The sequence below is a fragment of the Bufo bufo genome, chromosome 1 (genome assembly GCF_905171765.1).
Source record: "Bufo bufo chromosome 1, aBufBuf1.1, whole genome shotgun sequence".
NCBI classification, from domain to species: Eukaryota; Metazoa; Chordata; class Amphibia; order Anura; family Bufonidae; genus Bufo; species Bufo bufo.
In genome coordinates, this window is record NC_053389.1 from 650,311,939 (window position 1) to 650,337,883 (window position 25,945).

At 45.4% G+C, this 25,945-nt stretch overlaps 1 protein-coding gene across 4 annotated transcripts in view; it reads left to right on the top strand.

Annotated features, from left to right (window-relative positions):
• Nucleotides 1-25,945, top strand: part of WDR72 (WD repeat domain 72) — a 474,126-nt gene that overhangs the window by 61,067 nt on the left and 387,114 nt on the right. For 3 of the 4 annotated variants that reach the window (XM_040413935.1, XM_040413933.1, XM_040413934.1), the window contains exons 2-3: nucleotides 13,313-13,477; nucleotides 22,580-22,686. In XM_040413935.1, the coding sequence (XP_040269869.1) occupies nucleotides 13,322-13,477; nucleotides 22,580-22,686 (263 nt within the window). In that variant the 5' untranslated portion in view covers nucleotides 13,313-13,321. Of the gene's footprint in view, nucleotides 1-10,946; nucleotides 10,988-13,312; nucleotides 13,478-22,579; nucleotides 22,687-25,945 lie in introns of those variants that run through there. The other variant, XM_040413936.1, reaches the window with a different exon arrangement.

Below are 25,945 nucleotides of genomic sequence, written 5' to 3' on the forward strand. Positions count from 1 at the left end.
TGCTGCGAAGCTCCTTATGTCCATCAGACAGGGTTCACGATCCGTAGCTGAATACGCCATTGAGTTTCGTACCCTGGCAGCAGAGGTGGGCTGGAATAATGAGGCTCTGGTCGCTGCTTTCTCTCATGGTCTCTCGGATGCCTTGAAGGATGAGGTTGCAGCTAAGGACCTACCAGTTGAGCTCGAGTCTCTTATTTCTTTCCTGATTTTGATTGACACCAGACTCAGGGAGAGACCTTCCTTTAAGGAGAACCTGCGGAGGTCTTCTAACAGATTGGTGCCTACGTTTGCTGTCCCACCCGTGCCTCCCTCTCCTCCCACGCCTCCTGGGGATGACTTGTCTGGGGGTGAACCCATGCAGCTGGGGTTTGCTCGCCTGTCCGAGGGGGAGAGGGCACTCCGGAGACGCGAGGGTCGATGCATGTACTGTGGTCTCGGTGGGCATTTTCGGTTGGCATGTCCGAACCGTCCGGGAAACGCTCGTACCCTGAGATCCTGTCGGGGGCAGATCTTGGGTGGAGTCTCCTCGTCCCCGGTTTCCCGTGTTGACAAACCATTGATCACTGTTGTCCTCTCCTGGGTCGGGGGCTCGGTGACGACCCAGGCGTTGGTGGACTCTGGTGCTGGAGGTTTGTTCATTGATAGTGTGTTCGCTGCCGCCAATTCCATTCCTCTGCAGGCTCGAGGTTCCCCACTGGCTCTTGAGGCGATAGACGGCAGACCCCTTCTGCCGCCACACGTGACTCATGAGACCCTTCCAGTGGGGATAGCCATTGGTGCCGTTCACAGAGAGTCGGTCTGCCTCCAGGTTATTTCGTCTCCACACTACTCGGTGGTCTTGGGGTACCCCTGGCTCCAGAAGCATAATCCGACTTTCGATTGGAGATCGGTCGAGATCCTCTCGTGGTCACCGCAGTGTGGGGCTAGTTGCATCCATGGGTCTGTCAAGTTGCTGTGTACTTCCTCGGACTCTCTGTTGCCTCCTGAATACGAGGAGTACCGGGATGTATTCGATAAGGTGCGCGCGGTTGCCCTACCTCCGCACCGCCCATACGATTGTGCCATAGAGTTACAATCTGGTGCCGTTCCTCCTCGTGGCAAAGTCTATCCACTGTCGGTAGCGGAGAATGAGGCCATGGAGGAGTACGTGAGGGAGGCGCTTTCACGCGGACACATTCGCAAATCTTCGTCCCCGGCAGGGGCTGGATTTTTCTTTGTGAAAAAGAAGGGCGGTGAGTTGAGGCCTTGCATCGATTACAGGGGTCTCAATCGCATCACGATCAAGAACGCTTACCCGATACCCTTGATTTCCGAGCTGTTCGATCGCCTTAAAGGGGCCACGGTCTTTACCAAACTCGACCTGAGGGCGGCATATAACCTGGTAAGGATCAAGGCGGGCGATGAGTGGAAGACCGCGTTTAACACCAGGACCGGTCATTACGAATCCTTGGTTATGCCCTTTGGGTTGTGCAATGCGCCCGCAGTCTTTCAGGAATTCATCAACGATGTTTTCCGTGACCTGTTGCAGCAGTGTGTGGTAGTCTATTTGGATGACATCTTGGTATATTCTGAATCCATGGAGGCCCACATTCTGGATGTCAGACGAGTGTTGCAACGGTTACGAGAGAACAAGCTGTTCGGTAAGCTTGAGAAATGCGAATTTCACCGATCCCAGGTAACCTTCTTAGGTTACATCATTTCCGCTGAGGGGTTCTCCATGGATCCTGAGAAGGTTTCGGCTGTCTTACAGTGGCCCCAGCCCAGTGGTCTTCGTTCCCTGCAGCGCTTTTTGGGCTTCGCCAATTATTATCGGAAGTTCATCAGGGACTTTTCCATGCTGGCCAAGCCTCTCACGGATCTGACCAGGAAGGGCAGTAATTCCCAGGTCTGGCCGCTCGAGGCCATCCGAGCTTTTGAGGCCCTAAAGTCCGCCTTTGTGTCGGCTCCGATTCTGTCGCATCCCAACCCTGGGTTGCCCTTTGTCCTCGAGGTGGACGCGTCTGAGACGGGAGTAGGCGCCCTTCTGTCTCAGCGTAGAACACCAGAGGGTCCTCTGCTTCCTTGTGGGTTTTACTCCCGGAAACTGTCTTCCGCGGAGTGCAACTATCAGATTGGTGACAGGGAGTTATTGGCCATCGTGCAGGCCCTTAAAGAATGGAGGCACTTGCTCGAGGGTTCGGTGGTTCCGGTTCTCATCCTGACGGACCACAAGAATCTGACCTACCTTTCTGAGGCCAAGAGATTGACACCACGTCAGGCCAGATGGGCTCTGTTCTTGTCACGTTTTAATTACGTGGTCTCCTACCTACCCGGTTCCAAGAACATCAGGGCGGATGCCTTATCACGGCAGTACTCCGAGCTGTCCAGGGAGGAGTCGATTCCGACTTCGGTCATACCTCCGAATCAGATCCTGGCCGCCATTCGCACCAGCCTGACCTCTCCCCTGGGTGAGCAGATTTTGGCGGCTCAATCTGGTGCTCCCTCTGGGAGACCCAACGGCAGATGTTTTGTGCCTGAGGAGTTGCGCACTCGGTTGTTGCGAACCTACCATAACTCCAAGACCGCGGGGCATCCTGGAAAGAATCAGCTGTCCTGGGCTGTTTCACGTCTGTTCTGGTGGCCTTCCCTACGTTCCGACATCGCCGCATATGTAGCGGCATGCTCCGTTTGTGCCCAGAGTAAGTCCCCTCGGCACCTTCCGTTGGGCCTTCTGCAACCCATAGCCACCGGGGAGCGCCCATGGTCACGCCTGGGGATGGATTTCATTGTGGACCTCCCTGCATCCCGAGGCCATACGGTCATTCTCATGATTGTGGATCGGTTTTCCAAAATGTGCCACTGTGTTCCTCTCAAGAAGTTACCCTCTGCACAAGAGTTGGCCACGATTTTTGCCAGGGAGGTCTTCCGGTTGCACGGTTTGCCTAAGGAGATTGTGTCGGATCGGGGGAGTCAGTTTGTGTCCAGGTTCTGGCGCGCCTTTTGCTCCCAGTTGGGGATTCATCTCTCCTTCTCCTCGGCCTACCACCCTCAGTCCAATGGGGCCGCAGAACGATCCAATCAGGCCTTGGAGCAATTCCTTCGTTGCTATGTCTCCGATCACCAAGACAATTGGGTTGACCTCCTGCCTTGGGCTGAGTTTGCCAGGAACACGGCGGTGAACTCTTCCTCTGGGACGTCTCCCTTCATGGCCAATTATGGGTTCCAACCTGCCGTGTTACCGGAGGTATTCTCTCCCCAGGATATTCCGGCTGTGGAGGATCACCTTTCCGTCCTACGTGCTTCTTGGGTACAGATCCAGAAGTCCCTTGAGGTCTCTGCGCAGCGCCAGAGATTCCAGGCTGATCGCAGACGAGCGCCTGCTCCTTCCTACCAGGTCGGAGACCGTGTATGGTTGTCCACCCGCAACCTCAACCTTCGAGTGCCCACTCCCAAGCTGGCGCCTCGCTTTGTTGGTCCCTTCCGAGTGCTTCGCAGGGTAAACCCGGTAGCCTATGCCCTTGCGCTTCCTCCTGGCATGCGGATCTCCAACGTGTTTCATGTCTCCCTGTTGAAGCCACTGGTGTGTAATCGTTTCACTTCCTCGGTTCCTCGGCCTCGTCCGGTCCAAGTGGGCAATCGTGAGGAATATGAGGTGAGCAATATCCTGGACTCACGCCTGGTCCGCGGTCGGTTGCAGTTTTTGGTCCATTGGCGTGGTTATGGTCCAGAGGAGCGTTCCTGGGTTCCCTCCGCAGATGTCCATGCTCCTGCCTTGCTCCGAGCCTTCCACGCACGCTTCCCTCAGAAACCGTTTTGTGCTCCGCGGAGGAGGGGCCCTTGAGGGGGAGGTACTGTCATGGTCTTACCTGCTTGCTGCTCTCCTTCGTTTGACATGTGCTGGCGGCCATCTTGGGTCCTGGGTTTCTTGTAGCCTTCCACCCTGCGGCTCCTCCTTCCCCTGGGAGGAGCTGGATGCCTAGCTCATATATATAGGAGGTCTGTGGCTTCAGTTCCTTGCTTGGTCCTCTTGTGTTCACATGCTTCTAAGACTGCTGCTGCTTCTGGTTCCTGATCCTGGCTTCGTCTGACTACCCTGCTGGTTCCTGATCCTGGCTTCGTCTGACTACCCTGCTGGTTCCTGATCCTGGCTTCGTCTGACTACCCTGCTGGTTCCTGACCTCTGGCTTCGCAAAGACTCTGCTCGGTTTCACCATCCGTTTGGACTTTTGCTTTTCAGCTTTATTTTCAATAAAGCCTTCTTATTTTCATTTATCTCTTGTTGTATGTCTGGTTCATGGTTCCGTGACAGTGCTTCAACAAAGTATTAGTTTAAGGGTGTGCACACTTATGCAACCATATTATTTTATTTTTATATTTTTTCTTCCCTTTACCTAAAAGATTTCAGTTTGTTTTTCAATTGAGTTGTACAGTTTATAGGTCACATTAAAGGTGGAAAAGGTTCTGAAATGATTTATCTTTGTCTCATTTTTTTTTACATCACAGAAACCTGACATTTTAACAGGGGTGTGTAGACTTTGTATATCCACTGTATGTGCCTAAGCCTAATCAGTAGGTCAGGCTCAGACTGGCCCACAAGGGAACAGGTGAATCTCCCCGTGTGCCCCTGGGCAAGGGCAGGCCCCTAGTCCATCACCCACTGCACAAGTGGCACATACCCGTAGCTCAGTAGACTGACCACACTACATATAGATAGGCAACGTATAGCACCTCAAGCAGCCTATGTCCATATGAAAAACTGGGTAGATTGTTTAGGAGAATACCCAGTTTATTATTATGGACCTCTGGTGGGGGAGAAGATTTCTAGGTACAGAGACAGGCCAGCCAGCATCCTCTTTCCCCAGGGACCTGCCCTCTCAAAGTCACTGCAGGGTCCCCCATTATCATCTTGTTGTTGTTGGCGCTGGGTGAGCAGGTAATATTTGCATGTAGCTTTACAGTGGACCCCAAGAATAAATTTTACTGGTGGGACCTAGGCATACCAGTCTGACAGTGCAGTAGGTTTACTTCCAGTGTACCACACATGGTGTATACAGTAAGCTATGCTAAAGAACAAAATTAGCTCTGCCAGCTACATCTGGTTTACAAAACACTTGTCTTAAAAGAGAAATAGTGAATTATACCTAAACATGCTGCACTGTGCTTCTCCTAAAAGCAGTCTGAATGGTTTGAAAGGTAAAGGACCCTCGTGTATGGCATAATATGCTCTCATAATTACAAATGCTGGTTTAGATTTTTATGTTTTCTGCCATGACAGAATGGCAGATTTTTATAGTGATTGGATATCCAGCAATATTCTCTTCTCTTCCTGTTAGTCTCATATTCACTGGAAATGTTATCACACAATGTTTCTAAATATTAATCATACATCAGGATTGGTAAGAATTGGTGGTTATTCATGGTTCATTACATTATTAATAGACATGAAATTATACAGTAGAAACGAAAAGTTTACAGACAATATATAAAAAGACACATATGCATGTTTTTCTCAATATCTGACATGAAATCAGAATAAACCTTTCCTGTTTTTGGTCAATTAGGATTACCATAATTATTATTATTTGCCAAATGCCAGGATAATGAGAGAGAGAGAGAGAGAGAATGTTTTAAGGCAATAATGTTTTTATTTGTTTTTTAAAACAAGAAAAATAAAACTTTTATTAACAGTGCACATGGTTCCATTCACCATTACAATGAAAGTAATACAAAAGCAGAAATCAATCAAAAAGAGAGCCTTTTTTATATGAAAGTAATAAATATTACAAATAAAGAGAAAAATGCACTGGGGTAATAATTCTAATGAGTATACTATTAATGAGCACATATAATCAATCTAAAAGTAAGGTATATTATGACTGAGAAACAAAACTTATTTCTATAATTCAATCAAAATGATAGCGTTATTCAAGAGCCATTGCGCAAGTGGTGAAAGGGGAAAAAGAAGGGAAGAGGGGAAGGGGGAGGGGGAGGGGAAGGCATTTCAATTACTTTCTGCAATGTCAAAAGTTTACATACACTAAGATTACTATGCCTTTAAACAATTCTGGACTGCCCATATGATGATGTCATGTGTTCGGAAGCTTCTGTTAGGTTTGTTGGCGACATCTGGGTTAATTAGAGACACACCTGTGGAAGTATTCAAATGCACACCTGAAACACACTGCTTCTTTGTGTAGCATCATGGGAAAGTCAAAAGAAATCAGGTAATTTAGTAGAATGGAGTGGCTCACTGCTGTTAGCGGATGGTACGGTGCTGCAAACTAAAATTGAGGACACCCGACCTCAATGTGTAAAATATATAAAAAAGTATTGGAAGTGAGCACTCACTCTATGGCAATTACTCAGATTTTAATGGTTCAAAATTAATAAAATACAATCCAATTGGTATGCACAATAAAAAACAATTCTTAAAAAACTTACTAAAAAGACAATAGATAAAATATAATTGGTCGACCGTATAAATGACACTATGAGAATGCTGTACACTTCAAGTCTGGAGGATTCGGTCACTGGGTACAGCTGGTACTCCAATGGTGACTTTGGTGAACCAAAAAATAAAGTGCACAATCAAAGGGTCCATTCACACGTCCGTTTTTTCTTTCCTGATCTGTTCAGTTTTTTCTGGAACAGATCTGGACCAGATCTGGACCCATTCATTTTCAATGGGTCCTGGAAAAAAACGGACAGCACAATGTGTGCTGTCCGTTTCCGTTGTTCCGTTCCGCATGTCCGTTTAAATATAAAACATGTCCTATTCTTTTCCTGAAAAATCGGATCCTGGTACAATACAAAGTCAATGGATCCGCAAAAAACGGAAGACATACGGATGTCATTCCGTATGTCATCCATTTTATACGGAATCCGTTTCTGGAAATTACATTTAATTTTTTATTTTTTTTTTTCCTCAAGAAATCCAAACAACTTTATTTGCTTATTGAAATTTATACATGTTTCCGTTTTTTGCGGATCCGCAAAAAACGGATGACATACGGATGACATACGGAAACATTTTCAGGAACAACGGATCCGCAAAAAACGGACAGAAAATCGGATTATAGAAAAATACTGACGTGTGAATGTAGCCTAATGGTGATACAAGGTGACTGGTGATATAACACATATATAATCACTAAAAATATAACTCAAAAGATCCCTATATCAGGGAATTGTAATATAAATGTCCATATAGTGAAAAAAGAAAAGAAAAATATGAATAGTGAAAAAAGGTGAAGGGGACACCTGTTGGAGCCCTGCACCGATGTGTCCGTAGATATAATAAGAATCCTTCCTATGACAGATATCCACAGCGATGTGTTAGTTAATATATTCAAACCGCATCAAAGCACTATAACCGCTGGTTATATTCGACTGTCAATAGTTGTTCTATGTATGACAGACGTCCAAGTCAGTGTAATAGTTCATATAATGAAGCCGCATCAAGCGCTGTGGCCGTAGATTAAATTTTGACTGTAAAATCGTTCACTCATATAGGCAGTCTCTAGTATAAATCCGGCTTTTAATTCTGAAGAAATAGGTAATCTTACCTCCTTTAGTTTTCTATTGGAATAGTTGATTTCCTAGAGAAATCAGCCAAGATATCAGGAAGAGAATTGTGGACTTGCACAAGTCTGGCTCAACCTTGGGTGCAATTTCAAGATACCTGCAGGTGTCTCGTTCATCTGTACAAACAATTATACGCAAGTACAAACAAGATGGGAATGTCCAGCCATCATACCGCTCAGAAAGGTGACGGGTTCTGTGTCCCAGAGATGAACATGCTTTGGTCCGACATGTGCATATCAACCCAAGAACAAAAGCAAAAGACTTTGTGTATATGATGGCGGAAGCTGGTAAGATTGTGTCAATATCCACAGTGAAACGAGTACTGTATCAACATGGACTGAAAGGTCACTCTGCCAGGAAGTAGCCATTACTCCAAAAGAAGCCGGATTAATGTTTGCAAATGAACACAGGAACAAAGACCTACATTTTTGGAGACATGTCCTGTGGTCTGACGAAACAAAAATTTAACTCTTTGGTCATAATGACCATCATTACGTTTGGAGGAACAAGGGAGAAGTTTGGAAACCTAAGAACACCATCCCAACTGTTAAACACGGGAGTGGCAGCATCATGTTGTAGGGTTGTTTTGCTGCAGGAGGGACTGGTGCACTTCACAAAATAGATGGAATCATGAGGAAAGAAGATTATGTGGAAATACTGAAGCAATATCTCAAGACATCAGCCAGGAAGTTAAAGCTTGGGAGGAAATGGGTCTTCCAATGACCCGAAGCAGAAGCATACTGCCAAACTGGTTACAAAGTGGCTTAAGGATAACAAAGCCAATGTTTTGGAGTGGCCATCACAAAGCCCTGATCTCAATCCTATTGAAAATTTATGGGCAAGGTGCTAGTAGGGCGACCAACAAACATGGCTCAGTTACACCAGTTTTGTCAGCAGGAATGGGCCCAATTTCCAACCAACTATTGTGAGAAGCTTGTGGAAGGATACTCAAAACTTTTGACCCAAGTCATACAGTTTAAGGACATTCAAAAAACAAAGGGTCGATTCCAGCTTCTGACGTATAAAATAGTTTGTTCTTTATTCGGCTTTCAAAATTTAAGATCCAACATACATCACATGGAGAGACACAAAGTAATTATGACGCGTTTCGGGCTATAGTATTGAGCCCTTCATCAAGACCTCATCAAGTTTAAGGACATTGGTACCAAATATTCATGAAATGTATGTAAACTTTTGACATTGCAGAAAGTAATAAAAATGCCTTAAAACATTCTCTCTCTCTCTCTCTCTCTCTCTTTCTCTCTCTCTCTCTCTCTCTCTCTCTCATTATTCTGGCATTTGGCAGAATAATTGACCAAAAACAGGAAAGATTTATTCTGATTTCATGTCAGATATTGAGAAAAACATGCATATGTGTCTTTTTATATAGTGTATGTAAACTTCTGGTTTCAACTGTGCGAAATTACTTGACTTCAGAGAAATAGATTTATCACTTGTGGGGAAGACTTTAGTGTGATTTTTACCGGTCTGCAAAAAACTGGTACAACAGGAAACAGATCGAGACAATTATTGGGAACAAACATTTCTGTGGATGCCAGTTACCGGTAACTGGCCCGTTTAAAGATGCTCCCGATTGATCAATGAACGAATTGATCGCATTTTTCATGTGGCAGCAATAATCTGTAGTCATGATTGTTCATCCCTTTATATTACCAATCATGGCTGCATTAAAAAATGGGCGAGCAATGATCAGGAATGAACGCTCCTCATTCGAGATCAGAGCCCACTCTGTTTGCCCTAAAGTCAGTAACAGTATGAGAAAAGCTGTATAATAATTTGACTTTATGGTGGTAGATGACTTGCAGAGAATTTTTGACTTATGATACACTACTTTAACAATGGACAGAACTTGGACACAGGGGAATGGTAACACCCAGTTATTGGTATTCTTAGGGAGCCTTCACACTGTGTTTTGAATTCTTCCAGAGGTGTACTTTGGAGGATTTTCCAAACTGTACTTCAGCATATACCACCAACAGATGCCATTGTATGTGCAAAACATAGTCACCCAAAGGCTCCCACCAGGGGCGGATTGGCCATAGACCTTGAAGGGAAATTTTCCTGAGGGCCAAAGCCCAGGGGCTGCTGAAGCCCTCCTCTTTGCCGCTGGTCAGATACATAATCAGCTTTCAGCAGTAATTAAAGCTATGAGAATCAGGTACTCGTGTACTCGGCCAGTGACCTCACATGTCCTCCTGAATTCAACTGCTGTGGCCCCATCTCCTAGGCCCCCTGCTCCATATCTTAAAGGCAATATGGAGGAGGACAGCTTTTGGGGCAATATATCGTGCTTCAGTGTGATATATGGTTCTGATAGGACAGTATTTTGCACTATGGTATTGCTAACCCCACCTACTTGTGTTGGCCCGCTTCTGTAAATTTGGACCCAGCTAGAACATGGGGCCACTTTTAGCTTTTTTTTTGCCGAGCCACTTTAAAGGGAACCTGTCACCTAGATTTTGGGTATAGAGCTGAGGACATGGGCTGCTAGATCGCTGCTAGCACATCCGCAATATCCAGTCCCCATAGTTCTCTGTGCTTTTATTGTGTAAAAAAAACGATTTTATAGATATGTAAATGAACCTTAGATGAGTCCTGTCTCCTCCATGCTTGAGAGATGAGTCCAGCGTTCTCTGACTCTGAGCCCAGCCACGCCCACTGTGAAGGAGCCCAGCACCACCCTGCATCCTCCAAATCTCCTCCTTGCTCCCCGGCGTCGCAGAGCTAGAGCGCCGTAATCTTGCGATGAGCGAGCTAGTGCATGCGCAGTTCATTCCCTGAGGCTGATGCCAGCACAAGGAAGGAACACTATGCCGACACTGCCCATGCACTAGCTCGCGCATCGCGAGATTACTGCGCTTTAGCTTTGTGACATGAAGGAGCAAGGAGAAGATTCGGAGTATGCGGGGCGGTGCTGGGGTCCTTCACAGTGGGCGTGGATGGGCTCTGGAAACGTTAGAAGCCTTATTTACATATATATAAAATAGTTTTTTTCACACAATAAAAGCACAGAGAGCTATAGGGACTGGATATTGCTGATGTGCTAGCGGCAATATAGCAGCCCATGTCCTCAGCTCTATATCGAAAATCCAGGTAACAGGTTCCCTTTAAGTTTCCAGTCAGTCCCTGGCTCCCACAATATATATTTTTTACTGAATGCCCAAGGCTGCATACTGCATTATTCCAGAAGTCCAAGAAAAAGGTATTGCAATGTATCAGCCTGGTGGAAGTCAAGTGGACACTATTTTAGCGTCCTTCAGGGGATGCAGCACCCTATGGACATATGCACCAGGAGCTTTCCCGACACATAAAATAAACTAACACTGCAAAACACCCTTACATTTTCCAGGAAGAATAACAAGGTGCTTTAAGAAAGGATCCTCCAGAATTATTTAGAGGAATAGTAAGTATTTTGAGGAATACTTAACACTTACGGATTTGCTAAATCAGATATGTCCAGAGCTGACAGGTCCTATTTAATGTCTACAGTGCTTTCATGGCAGGTGTACAGTACATATTAACCAACAATGGTGCATTATTTTAGTACATTTGGTGCACTTGTTGATTTCAGCTTTTCTTTTTTTTTCTTTTTTTATCTAGAAATATTTTGTGCCAGGTTCTATGAAAAGTGTGTGAAATACATATTAATGTACCATGGTGTGTACTCCATTTTTGGAGCTGCACTACCTCTTGACAGAGAGGTGGACTATGTCTTCAGGAGCCAATGAGCCACAGTCTCAAGCCAAGTTCTTGGCCCTTCAGTTCTAGTGATCAGTGGGGGCACAGCTGCACACTAATAACTATCACTGAGGGCAACTTCTAAAACTTAACCTTTCTTCTACATAGATGAGATAAAAATATTTGGTCCAAACAGGATCCTGATAGTCATAGTACAAATACATTATATTAGAGGCTCTTTGCCTCAACCTTGTCACAGATGCATTTCTGTCTGGGGAGCTCCAGTTTTGTTATGTTTTGATGTATCGGTTCTTTATGTTTACTTTGTATACTGCAACCTATTGCCATATTGATGCCGGCAGTCCCCTGATGAACCTTTGATGATCTATAAGGAGAAACGTGTTGGGACAGTGTAAGTTGTGTCAGAAAAGTGATAGGGCTATATAAGGACAGGTCAGCCTAGGAATGTGGACAGAGTGCACCTACCTTCAAGGTGCATAAGTGGCATTACCACTTATGCACCCTGCTACTATCTCTAATGGGCTAACAAAGCGTCATCTTTTGTTCAGGTCCTATAGAAACATAGAAACATAGAAACATAGAATGTGTCGGCAGATAAGAACCATTTGGCCCATCTAGTCTGCCCAATATACTGAATACTATGGATAGCCCCCGGCCCTATCTTATATGAAGGATGGCCTTATGCCTATCCCATGCATGCTTAAACCCCTTCACTGTATTTGCAGCTACCACTTCTGCAGGAAGGCTATTCCATGCATCCACTACTCTCTCAGTAAAGTAATACTTCCTTATATTACTTTTAAACCTTTGCCCCTCTAATTTAAAACTGTGTCCTCTTGTGGTAGTTTTTCTTCTTTTAAATATGCTCTCTTCCTTTACCGAGTTGATTCCCTTTATGTATTTAAAAGTTTCTATCATATCCCCTCTGTCTCTTCTTTCTTCCAAGCTATACATATTAAGGTCCTTTAACCTTTCCTGGTAAGTTTTATCCTGCAATCCATGTACTAGTTTAGTAGCTCTTCTCTGAACTCTCTCTAGAGTATCTATATCCTTCTGGAGATATGGCCTCCAGTACTGCGCACAATACTCCAAGTGAGGTCTCACCAGTGTTCTGTACAGCAGCATAAGCACTTCACTCTTTCTACTGCTTATACCTCTCCCTATACATCCAAGCATTCTGCTGGCATTTCGTGCTGCTCTATTACATTGTCTTCCCACCTTTAAGTCTTCTGAAATAATTACTCCTAAATCCCTTTCCTCAGATACTGAGGTCAGGACTGTGTCAAATATTCTATATTCTGCCCTTGGGTTTTTACATTCCTGTTATGTTCACATGTAATGTGCCTGGTTCACCAGCAGGTGGCAGCAAACATGGCAGAGCTGTAGTTAGGTAGAATGGAGCTTTAAATTCATTCTACCCCCCCCCCCTTCCTCCCTGGAGAGAAATGGGCGAGTCCTACTTCCTGCAGGAAGGGTGGGTCCGAGTTTCTAGGGAGTTCTAGCTTACCGCCTGTTTGGGGAAGGTGTGCAGAGCACGTCTCTGCTGGATGTGCCCATGCCAGCCAGAGCACCTTAAGCTCTGCTGGCCATGGAGGCCAAAGCTGAGTTATACAGTCAGCCTGTCAGAACAGCAGAGACAGAGAGAAACAGAGGTAGCAGAGTCCAGTTTGCCTGCCAGTTTTAAAGTAAAGCCTGCTGAGACCAAGATACAGCTTGAAGATTGTTTCTGATGAACGTTTACCAAAATAAAGCTGCTGTTCAACTACATACAAGGTCTGGACTCAATCTTTCTTTCAAATCCCTCAATTATCCCCCCCCATTTATTGCTTTGGAGCCAAAGCCTGGTGTCCAGCCGTATCCAGGTAGGAGCACCGTGACACACATAAAGAACCATTTTAGGCTCAACTATACAACTCGGCTTTTCTACACCTGGGTCGCGTTCTATATATAGAGGGCCCTAGGGGTAGGCGCCCGTTGCAGTACCCTAATTTTTAGTTCTTACTTTATCCGTTTTCTTAATCAATTGCAGGTCAAGCTCATGAGGAAAGAGACTACTCAGGCAGTGGCCTTATGGGGAAACCGGGCCCCTGCTCACAGCATAACTGCCATGATGATAACAGACGATCAGAAAACTATTGTCACTGGAAGTTTGGAGGGGCAGATATGTCTTTGGCATTTATCAATAGACATGAAGGTTTGTAAATTAAGATTTTTTTGTTTTGTTTTTTAAAGAGAATTGTGCCTATATAGTACATACATGAAGAAAAAGGTTTTACATACAATGTTTACACAGATCAATGAAAAAGAAATGAACTAATAAAAGCCATGATATGTTTGTTAAACAGATGACTTGGATGGATATCATACACTGGTATCTATCAAACATTGAGTTCCATGTAGTGTTGATCGAGCATGCTCGGCCAAATACCGCGTGTGCTCGAGCGCGATGCACGAGTCTCCTCACCATACGTTTGTTGACTGCTACGCAGCCAATAAACGTGCAGGTAAGTACTGCCACTCACTGTAGCATGCCATAGCTATGTTGGTTACTGGCATTACAGCGATTGGCTGGCCGGAACACGTCATCGGGTGCTTACAAAACCTGCTGTAGTGTACGTGTGACATTCTTGCAAGCATATATACCATTTAATATGCAGAAGGCGAGCAGTAAGGGACGGGGAAGTAGCTGTGCTGCTGATGGTGCACGCAGAGGCCGTAGCCCTGGGCGCGGTGAAACTGTGCCTGCTGCAAGAGCACAAGAAACACACAATACCTAGCTTCATGTCCCAGTTTGCAGGGCGGCGCGGGACACCACTCTCTAAGTCAGTCCAGTGCAACCAGGTGGTCAGTTGGATTGCAGCAGGTAATGCTTCCAGTTGGTTAAGCACCACCCTGTCTTCCACAAAGTCCAGTCTCAGTAGCCAAGAGTCTGGTCATCAGAATCCTCACCCTAATCCTCCTGCCTCCCACCATGGAGAGTATATCCAAGCAAGTGATCCCACACTTGGATATTCCGAGGAGCTCTTTTCATCGCCATTCCTTGATTTGGGCCTCTCGCCAAGCCCACTTGGAGAGGGACATGAGTAGATTGTGTGCGCCGATGCCCAAACTCTTGATCATCCACAGTCACAAGAAGATGACGATGGGGAACGGCAATTAGTGTTTCACGAGGTGGTGGATGAGACACAGTTGCCAATAAGTGAGGTTGTTAGGTCAACAAGTCAGGAGAATGACCAGAGTGAGGAAGTGGTAGAGGACGTGGTGGACGATGAAATCACTGACCCAACCTGGGAAGGTGGCAAGCCAAGTGAGGACAGCAGTACAGAGGGGGAGGGATTCGCAACACCGCGACAGGCTGGAAGTGGCAGTGGGATGGAAAAAGGGAGAAGGCGGATAACACCAAAAAGGCCCGCAACTGTTCCACAGAGCACCCCCTTGTGGCAATCTCCCTTGCCAAGGGGTACGTGTTCCGCAGTCTGATGCTTTTTTGAGCAAAGTGCGGACGATAAAAGAATTGTCATTTGCAACCTGTGCCGTACCAAAATGAGCAGGGACGTGAATACTAGCAACCTCACCACGACTAGCATGATCCGCAAAATGGCATCAAAGCACCTTTATAAGTGGGACAAACGCCTGGGTCCACAATCAGTGTCTGTGGGTACCACCACTGCCTCCTCTTCACTTGTGTTACGCACTGGCCAATTCCCTGTCCAAGACGTAGGCCCGGATGACTCCCGCCCTGCACCTGGACCTTTGCAAGCACCATCAGCTAGCACATCCACTTCTGTGTCTCAGCACAGCGTACAGATGTCCATACCCCAGGCCTTAGAACAAAAGTGAAAATACCCAGCCACCCAGCCACTGGCCATAGCACTAAATGCGCACCTTTCCAAATTGCTGGCCCAGGAAATGTTGCCATTTAGGCTTGTGGACTCTAAGACTTTCCGCAGCCTGATGCGGCTGCGGTCCCTCGATACTCAGTCCCCAGCCGCAACTATTTTTCCCAGTGTGCCGTCCCCGCCTTACACCAGCATGTGTCCCATAACATCACCCGTGCCCTGACCAACGCAGTTATTGGGAAGGTCCACTTAACGATTGACACATCGCCAAGTGCTTTCGGCCAGGGATGCTACATTTCCCTGATGGCACACTGGGTGAACCGGGAGGCTGGGAGCGAGTCGTACCTTGGGATGGCATAGGTGCTACCGATGCCAAGGATTGCGGCCTTACTTCCATCAGGATTTACGCCACCACCTACATTAGTGGCTGCAACCCCCCCTTCTCCTCCTCCACCTCCTCCTCCACTTCCACCTGTGAATTCTCATCTTGCAGCACCAGTCAGTAGCTGGAAGCAGTGCAGCACTGAAGTGGGGAAGCGGCAACAGGCCGTGCTGAAACTAATATGTTTAGGTGACAAACCGCACACTGCCACAGAGTTGTGGCAGGGTATAAGGGACCAGACTGAGCTGTGGCTCTCGCCATTAAACCTAGAACCAGGCATGGTTGTGTCTCATAATGGCCGTAACTTGGTGGCGGCTTTGGAGCTCGGCAAGCTCACACACATACCATGCCTAGCCCACATGTTCAACTTAGTGGTTCAGTGGTTTCTCAAAACCTACCCCAATTTGCCTGAGCTACTGGTGAAGGTGCGCCGCATGTGAGCCCATTTCCAAAAGTCATGTACAGCTGCCACCGGTCTGGTAACGCTGCAGCAGCACTTGCAATTGCCAGCTCACCGACTGTTGTGCAATGTGAGCACACGCTGGAACTCCACGTTCCACATGTTGGCCAGGCTTTGTGAGCAGCAGAGGGCAGTAGTGGAATACCAGCTGCAACATGGTCATTGCTTTTCCAGTCAGCTGCAGCTCTTCACAAGCGACGAGTGGGCATGGATGTCTGACCTCTGTGAGGTTTTACGCAACTTTGAGGAATCAACACAGATGGTGAGCGGCGATGCCGCTATTATCAGTGTAACCATCCCACTTCTGTGTCTACTGAAATGCTCGCTGCTCACAATGAAGGAGGAGGCTTGGCATGTGGAAGAGGTGGTACTGGGGGAAAACATTACACAGTGTGATAGCCAGACCACCCTCCGTTCGTCTTCTCAGTGCGAATTGGATGATGAGAAGGAAGAGGAGCATGAGACGGTTGCCTCCGCTACAGACGATAGTACACACAGCAGGTTTATTCCATCTGTTCAGCGTGGATGGACCGAAGAGGAGGAAGAGATTGAGGAGTTTGAGAGTCATCCCCCTGATGAGGACAGCGAAGTCTTGTCTGTTGGGACTTTGGCACACATGGCTGACTTTATGTTATGCTGCCTTTCCTGTGACCCTCGCGTTATATGCATTTTGGCAAACATGGATTACTGGTTGTTAGCCCTTCTCGACCCCCGCTACAAAGAGAACTTCTCATCTCTCATTCCTGTGGTGGAGAGGACTAGCAAAATGGTGCAATACCAGAAGGTTCTTGTGGAAAAATTGCTCCAAAAATTTCCAGCTGACAACACTGGCAACATAGTTCCTTGGGCAACTGAGGAGGGGAGACGATGGGAACACACAGCAGTTCCAACAGAGGCAGAGCAATGCTCTCCAAGGCCTGGGACAGTTTCATGACACGCTGCCAGCAACCTCACCCTGATGCGCGGCCTAGTGTCACAAGGAGAGAAAAGTTTTGAAAGATGGTGAAGGAGTATGTAGCAGACCGTGTCAGCGTCCTCAATGATCCCTCTGTGCCTTACAACTACTGGGTGTCCAAGCTTGACACGTGGCACGAACTGGCGCTCTAAGCCTTAGAGCTGCTGGCCTGCCCTGCCGCCAGCATTTTTTCTGAGCGGGTATTTAGTGCTGCTGGGGGCATAATAGATGATAAGCGTATCCGCCTGTCAACTGAGAATGAACAAGGCCTGGATTGCCCCTGACTTCTCTACTCCGCCAGAGGAAAGCGTCTGAACATAAAGGCACTTTAAATGTGTTTATTATAATGTACTGAATACACTGTATTCCCATGCACCTCTTCCACCACAAAAAAAGGGTATATGAGTCAATCTTCCTTTTCTCCTCCTCCTCCTCCTCCATCATATCAGCATGCTTATTAGGCTGCCCTCGCTCCAATTGTTTTAGAGGGTCAGCTCAGCAGCAGGCCCTCAACCATAATTTTTTCAATGGTCAGCTCAGCAGCAGGCCCTCTACCATAATTTTTTCAATGGTCAGCTCAGCAGCAGGCCCTCAACCATAATTTTTTCCATGGTCAGCTCAGCAGCAGGCCCTCAACCATAATTTTTTCCATGGTCAGCTCAGCAGCAGGCCCTCAACCATAATTTTTTCGATGGTCAGATTAGCAGCAGGCCCTCAACCATAATTTTTTCCATGGTCAGATCAGCAGCAGGCCCTCGCCCCTAATGTTTTAGATGGTCAGCTCAGCAGCAGGCCCTCGCCCATAATGTTTTAGATGGTCAGATTACTATCAGGCACTAGCCACTAATGTTTTAGAGAGTCAGCTCAGTAGCAGACCCTCACCCCTAATGTTTTAGATGGTCAGCTCAGCAGCAGATTCTCACCCCTAATGTTTTAGATGGTCTGCTCAGCAGCAGACCCCTTAACCATAATTTTTTAAATGGTCAGATTAGCAGCAGGCCCTCAATCATAAATTTTTTGATGGTCAGCTCAGCAGCAGGCCCTCACCCCTAATGTTTTAGATGGTCAGATCAGCAGCAGGCCCTTGCCCCTAATGTTTTAGAGGGTCACCAGCAGGCCTTTGTTCCTAATGTTTTTAAGGGTCATCAACAGGCCAGAAATCATAATTTTTCAAGGATGTGTATGATGCCCTCCTTTATGTGTAATAAAGGGTGTATTGGAGTGCCGATTCCTTGTAATTATTGACAGCCCTTTCACTTAGTGCATAGGCTTTATGAGTATAGGAGTCTCACTACCTGAACAATTGTACTACAATGTGAATGAGGTCCTCCTTTATGTGATATACAGGTTGTATAGGAGTGCCTCTTCCTTGTAATTTTTGGCAGCACTTGCACTTTATATACAAGTAAATGTACAGGAAATAATGTTTCCTAACAATTTTTCCTCTAAAATCGATTTTATCTTCGTTTTTGTGCGTATTATTGTCAGTCTGTAAAATTGGCGTACTACTCGGACAACATGGTTCCCAGCAGCGACCTGAGAGTCCAAGATGCATCCAGACATCCTCCCCATGCTGTTCCCGAAGCATTTCAGTGGTGTTTCCATAATTTTCTGACCTTTTCATGTGAACCAGACACCCTCCCCTCTTCAGAGAAGGGGGTGCCTTGTTTAATGCTCGGGTTATCCCATTGACTTCCATTGTGCTCGGGTGCTCGGCAGAGCACCCGAGCATCCCGAGGTTTTCTACTCGAGCACCCGAGCACCCAAGCACTTTGGTGCTCGATCAACACTAGTTCAATGGCAAAAAGAGGCACATATTCAACATACTTGGATACTGTTGTATGGAATACTGTAGTCTACTATGTTATTCCAATTTTTTTATTTTTTATCTTTGCGGCATATTAACAGTGGCTACAACGACATGAACCACTTCCCGACTGCCCATTGACTATAAAGTCCTGGGCAGTCGGGTTTATCTCTGATCGGACGTTTCTGAACGTCCTTTCAGAGATGGTAGCTGCACTCTAGAGAGAAGGCAGGGACCAATCCTGGGTATCCCTGCCTTCTAGATCACTGTATACACAGCGCTCGTTGAGCGCTTTCTATACAGCTGAGGAAGCGATCTGCCGCTTCCTGTCCCGGCCCGTTAATCGTGTGACCGCTGGGGCCGGGGGAGTTCTGGAGCTTCCGGGTCTTCCATAGACCACGATCAGCCCTGCATTGAGGCTGTACAGCGCAGTATTATGCTGTACAGCCTCTTTGGGGGTGTATTTCCACTGTAACTGGGGCTACTATGTCAGCCCCAGTTACAAGAGAAATCAATAGTTAAATAAATAAAAAAATGAAGCTAAATGTCCCCCAGAGGTCTTATGGGGGATGCAAAGTGTAAAAGAAAAAAGAAAAAAAAAGAAAGTATTTTGAAAAAAAAAGTTTCGCATTTTTTAAAAAATTTCACCCCAAATCTGTTATTTAAAAAATTTGCTTGCTACACCCCTTAAAAATTCCTTGCGTAGTGTAGTTTACAAAATGTGGTCACTTTTTGGGGGTTTTCACTGTGGGGATACCTCAGAGTCTCATCAAATGCAACATGGTGCCCAAAGACCATTCAAGCAAAATCTGCCCTCCAAAAACCTCCTTGCCTTCTGTGCCCTGCCATGTGCCCAAACAACGGTATACGAACACTTATGAGGTGTTTCTGCAAACTGTGAGGTTTGTTTTGTTGTTAACCCTTGATGTGTACCAGGAAAAAATTGATTAAAATAGAAAATCTGCAAAAAAAAGGTGACATTTTGAAACTTCACCTCTATTCAAAATTTCTAAAACTGCTTCTAAAATTCTAACCTTCTTATGTCCTAATTTTTTTTTATTACATTACCAAAATGATGCTGACATAAAGTAGACATATGGGGAATGTTAATTAATTTTATGAGGCTATTACTATCTGTCTTAAAAGCAGAGAGATTCAAATTTAGAAAACAGTGAGTTTTTTAAAATTTCCGTTAACTTTTGGATTTTCTTTATAAATAAAGGTAAAACATATTGACTCAAATTTATCATTAACATGAAGTACAATGTGTCACGAGAAAACTATCTCTGAATGGTTTGGATAAGTAAAAGCGTTCTAAAGTTGTTACCACATAAAGTGACAAGTCAGATTTGCAAAATTAGGCCTGGTCAGGAAGGGGGTAAATGGCCAAGTCTGGAAGTGGTTAAAGAGGACCTGTCACCGCTCCTGACATGCCTGTTTTATTAGCTTCCCCATATAACAACAATTCTGGAACATCTATTCTTATCAATTTCTTTATTATTTCTACTAGAAGTAATGAATGAATTGCTATTAGCCTTCAGCAAGGGTACAGAGGGGAGGTAACCAGTCTAAAACTGGCAGCACTGATTGGATAGAGTGTGTCTGTGCAGGTACACACCCCCAACCACCCCTCTGTACCCTTACTGCAGACTGCTAGGAATTCATTCATAACTTTTAGTAGAAATAATAAAGGAATGGCACAACATACAGACCTAAGAGTACATGTTCCAGAATTGCTATTACACATGGGGAATGCATCAAGCTAATAAAACAGGCATGTCAGGAGTGGTGACAGGTCCTCTTTAATGAAACCTAATGGATGTGTTTAAAGGGAATCTGCAGTAATACATAAGTAGTGCTGCAGATAAAGACTCCAGATCACCATTTTTAGAAGGATATTCCACTGCTGTCAGCATTTAAAGCTGCACTGAAGTATACAGTCCAGACTGCTGTGCTAACATAATGGAGAGAACTTATGCACGCATGCACAGAAGTACTATGTATTTCAGTACAGCTTTGAGCGCTGAAAGCAGGGTAACGGGGTTGGAGAAGTAGGAAAATTAAAAAAAATGTGATCTGGGCTCCTTATCTGCTGTACTACTCATGTATTACTGTAGATAATAGTCCAATGTTGTGGTGACAGTTTCCCCTTGATGTGTATGTGTATGATTATTATGTGAACAGAGTGTAATACTTCTCCTTCCTGCTAGATTCAGTTCTGGCTTTGGCTCAAAAAGCTGCATCAAAAACTGGAGTGGTGAATAAAAAAAACACTTTAGGAGACAGCTTGCCCTATATACTATGGAACAGCTTCTCCCTGTCTTCTCAATAGCAAGCGCTGATTGCCTGCTCTCAACTCACTGCGCCGGGGATACAGAGGGAGCATACACTGTCAGTGCTCACCGCTGACAGTGTAGAGATGGCAGGAACACAGGACACTACACATATATATATATATATATATACTGTATATATATATATATATATATATATATATACAGTATATATATACCGCATATTGTCCGTTTTAGCTCTGTATAGGAGGTAGTGAGGGCAGCAGCAGTGTTCTAAGTGAGCTGGAGCGTCTTCACAGTTCTTCACAGCATTTACAGTAATTACAGTTCAGTAATGAGCTGTGCGGAACTGTGAAGACCGACTTTCTTTAGCAAAACCAAGCCAAAATCAAGAGTGGATCATAAAAGGATAGAAAGTGTTCAGGACAGATACAACGTCTCTTTTTTGAATTTACTCCAGGTTTTGGTGTCCAAAACTACAGCAGGAATCCGCTTGGGTAACTTCAGTTTGCCTTTTTTCTCATAGAAATATAGTTCACTAAATAAAGTATATTATAAAAATGTTTCCTATCTCTGTCCCCACTGTAACCAAATTAAGAGGAACTGTGATAACTCATCACAGTGTTATCTCATGACAAAAGCCATTAAAATCAATTTTTAACATTTTTCCGCAATTGTTTCCTTAAGACATTACTCATTCCATTTAGCCCAGCTACATCTGTAAGTCAAAAATGCAGTGACCCTAAATGCAAGCAGTCTTCGTTTGTACCTCTCATATATACTGATATTATATAGAGATTTTTGCTGCATAGTTGCTTTATTGATCAGCTAGAAATCTACGTCTTTTGATCTGGTCCCTGTTTGAATTTTGGAAAATTCATATTAAAAAATAATAGTTTCCTATTAGAAGTATGTCTGGCATCAGTGATCTGGAAATTTATGTCATTAATATCTTGGTTTGACCAGCAGAATTGTAATTACAGAGAATACTGACTGAGTCTGTTTGGAATGAGAGAATCAGCCATTGAGGAGTATAATTTTATGGTTCACATCTCTTAAATCAGAAGTATCTGGCCCAACAGACCTAAATGTTTAAATGTGTGTCTTATAGTGGATGATGGGAACACTAGTAATATTAAACATAAACCAGTGGTTATCATGACAGCCGCCCCCTTAGGCCTCATGCACACAACCGTTATTTTGGGCCGCATCCGAACCGCAGTATTTTCGACTTGGATGTGGACTCATTCACTTCAATGGGGCCGCAAAAGATCCGGACAGCACTCAGTGTGCTTTCCACATCCATTGCTCCGTTCCGTGGTCCGCCCCAAAAATTTAACCTGCCCTTTTCTTGTCCGTTTTGCGGACAAGAATAGGCAGCTATATTAATGACTGACCGCGCCGTTCCGCAAATTGTGGAACGCACACGGACCCATCCATGTTTTGCGTATCGCAAAGCACACAATGGTCATGTAAATGAGGCATTAGACACACACTATTCTATCCTTACAAATCCATTCATTACTGCTATTATTTTATGTTCTTTTCTTAATTTTCAGATTACATCCAAAGCTATTCTATTTGGTCATACTGCTGCTATAACATGCTTAGCAAGGGCTCGAGAATTTGAAAAACAACCTTATGTAGTTAGTGGATCAGAAAATGGGTAAGTGTGAGGCTATTTTTTTTTTTTTATGTATACTTTTTAGGCTACTTTCACATCTGCGTTTTTAATTCCGCTATTGAGATCCGTCTGTTTTGTCCTCATTTATTGTCAATGGGGACAAAACTGAACTGAACGAAATGGAATGCACCAAAATGCATTCCGTTCCATTTGGTTGCGTCCCCAAACGCGGACAGAAAAACGCTGCACCGTTGTTTTTAAGTCTGCGATGTGGTGCGGAGCAAGATGGATCCGTCCTGACACACAATGCAAGTCAATGGGGATGGATCCGTTTTCTCTGACAAAATAGAAAACAGATCCGTCCCCCACTTTCAATGGTGCTCAAGACAGAAGCGTTTTTGCAGATCCATGATGGATCCGCAAAAAACGCTAATGTGAAAGTAGCCTTAGATAATTATAGAGAAGTAAAAATTTATATTATAAGCGCAAACACTACTTCAATAGATGAGTGCTGTATAATAAAAACTTACATTGAAAAAAAAAGAATATTACTGCTTTTGCCATAAAATTTAGGGCTATTAGAGATGTGGAAGATGATTGTAAAATTTCAAAATTTGGCCACAATTTTTCAAAAAGTTTGGCCACAGTTTTTTTTTTCTTTCTGATTTGTTGAGGGATAGAGAGAGTGACAAAGCAGACAACATGATGTGCACCAAATTTACCATGTGTTAGCCTAGGAAAGGGAAGTGCCAAATTTATGTGATTATAATCATTATGTTAGGAGCACCTTTTTTGAGCTGAAATGTTGGTGCGTGTATATTCAGACCTTGTAAGGGGGGTTCACACTAGCGTTATGGAGTCTGTTATGGCTTTCCGTTATAACAGGGTTATAACAGAACATAACGGAATCCATAGGATGGAATGCAAAACGGAAGCCTTTAAGAGGCATTCCGTTTTGCTACGTTCTAATATAAGTCTATGGGAAAACATAATGGATCCGTCTGGGTCCCGTTATTCAAGATGGAAAACAAAGTCCTGTCGACAGGACTTTCTTTTCCGTCTTGCATAACGGGAACCAGACGGATCCGTTTTGATTCCCATAGACTTCTATTAGGACGGAGAGCAAACGGAATGCCTTTTAAAGGCGTCCGTTTTGCATTTCGTCATAATGCAAGTCTATGGGCAGCAAAACGGATCCGCTCTTCCATCTTATGGATTCCGTTATGTTCTATTATAACCCTGTTATAACGGAAAGCCATAACAGACTCCATAACGCTAGTGTGAACCCACCCTAACTTAAAAGGGTTTTCCAAGATTTAAATACTGATGACCTATCCTGTAGATAGAAATTGCTGTTTAGACAATATGATCTGCTGCACAGGAACAATGATTTTTAGTGCTGCTAGACCAACGCGATCACTCATCATCACCCGAACATTTGCTTAATCACTGGCACCTCATACACAGGCCAGTTATCGGGAACAATCATTTATACAAACGCTTATCCCCAATAATCAGCCTGATTATCGGTCCATGTAAAAGGACCTTTACTTTCTGGTATACTCAGGGGTGCACCACCAATGAGGCCAGGTGAGGCGATCACCTCAGGCAGCACCAGGTAGGGGCAAGAGGTGTGGGGGGGGGGAAGCCGAAGGGTCATGACCTGAAGAGAAGGGGTTAGGTAAAAAATTGGCATTGGGGAGAGGGGAGCACTGTTTTAAGTTTTCGCCTTAGGCAGCAGAAAGGCTAGGTGCACCCCTGGTTATACTCATTTATAGAGCTGTGAGATAATGGAAGGCAAATTAGCAGCTAAAATATAATTTTGACATAGATGACATCCACAGATTTCCTCAGATCCAGTTTTTAATTTACTTCCTCAAGCTGAGGATGTAGATAACAGGGATATGTCTCAGTCAGGCAGCATTACACACATGGACGTACGGTGTGATGATGATGATGTTGTACCCGCTGCTGCTTCCTTTGCTGAGTTGTCAGATACAAGTGAAGCGGTTGATGATGACGATGTGTCCGTGGATGTCACATGGGTGCCCGCTAGAAGAGAAGAAGAACAGGGGGAAAGTTCAGATGGGGAGACAGAGAGGAGGAGGAGACGAGTTGGAAGCAGGGGGAGGTCGTCGCAAGGAGCTAGTGGCACAATCAGACAGTATGTATCGGCACCCGGGGTCAGCCAGACAGCACCCCAATCAATGTATGCTGTTGCCACCACCAGAATGCCGTCATTGCAAAGCTCAGCAGTGTGGCATTTTTTTTGTGTGTCTGCCTCTGATAACAGCAATGCCATTTGCAACCTGTGCCAAAAGAAACGTGGGAAGTCCAACACCCACCTAGGTACAACTGCTTTGCGAAGGCACATGATCTCACATCACAACCGCCTATGGGATCAACACATGAGTACAAGCAGCACACAAACTCAAAGTCACCATCCTCCTCCTGGTACAGCATCTTCAGCCACGTCAACCACTGCTGTCCTCCTTGCCCCCTCTCAACCACCCGCCACTCCGCCTCTCACCTTCAGCAGTTCCTGCTCATCTGCCCACAGTCAGGTGTGTGTCAAGGAAATGTTTGAGCGTAAGAAGCCAATGTCACAGAGTCACCCCCTTGCCCGGCGTCTGACAGCTGGCTTGTCGGAACTCTTAGCCCGCCAGCTTTTACCATACAAGCTGGTGGAGTCTGAGGCCTTCAAAAAATTTGTAGCTATTGGGACTCCGCAGTGGAAGGTACCCGGCCGAATTTTATTTTACAAAAGGCAATCCGCAACCTGTACTCTATTGTGGAAAAGGAAGTCATGGCATGTCTGGCACACAGTGTTGGGGCAAGGGTCCACCTGACCACTGATACCTGGTCTGCAAAGCACGGTCAGGGCCGGTATATCACGTACACTGCGCATTGGGTAAACCTGCTGATGGCTGCCAAGCATGGAATGCGTGGCTCTGCAGCGGAGTTGGTGACACCGCCACAATTTGCAGGCAGGCCTGCTGCTACCTCCTCTACTCCTCCTACTCTATTCTCTTCGCTAACCTCCTCAGCTGAGTCCTCTTCTGCTGCTGCGTCTTGCTCCACATCAACTTCACCCCCCCAGCTCCCCAGGGGCTATTCCACATCCCGGATACGACAGTGTCACGCCGTCTTGGGGTTGACTTGCCTGAAAACAGAGAGTCACACCGGACCAGCACTCCTGTCCGCACTGAATACACAGGTGGATCAGTGGCTGACCCCGCACCAACTGGAGATCGGCAAAGTGGTGTGTGACAACGGAAGCAATCTGTTGGCGGCATTGAAT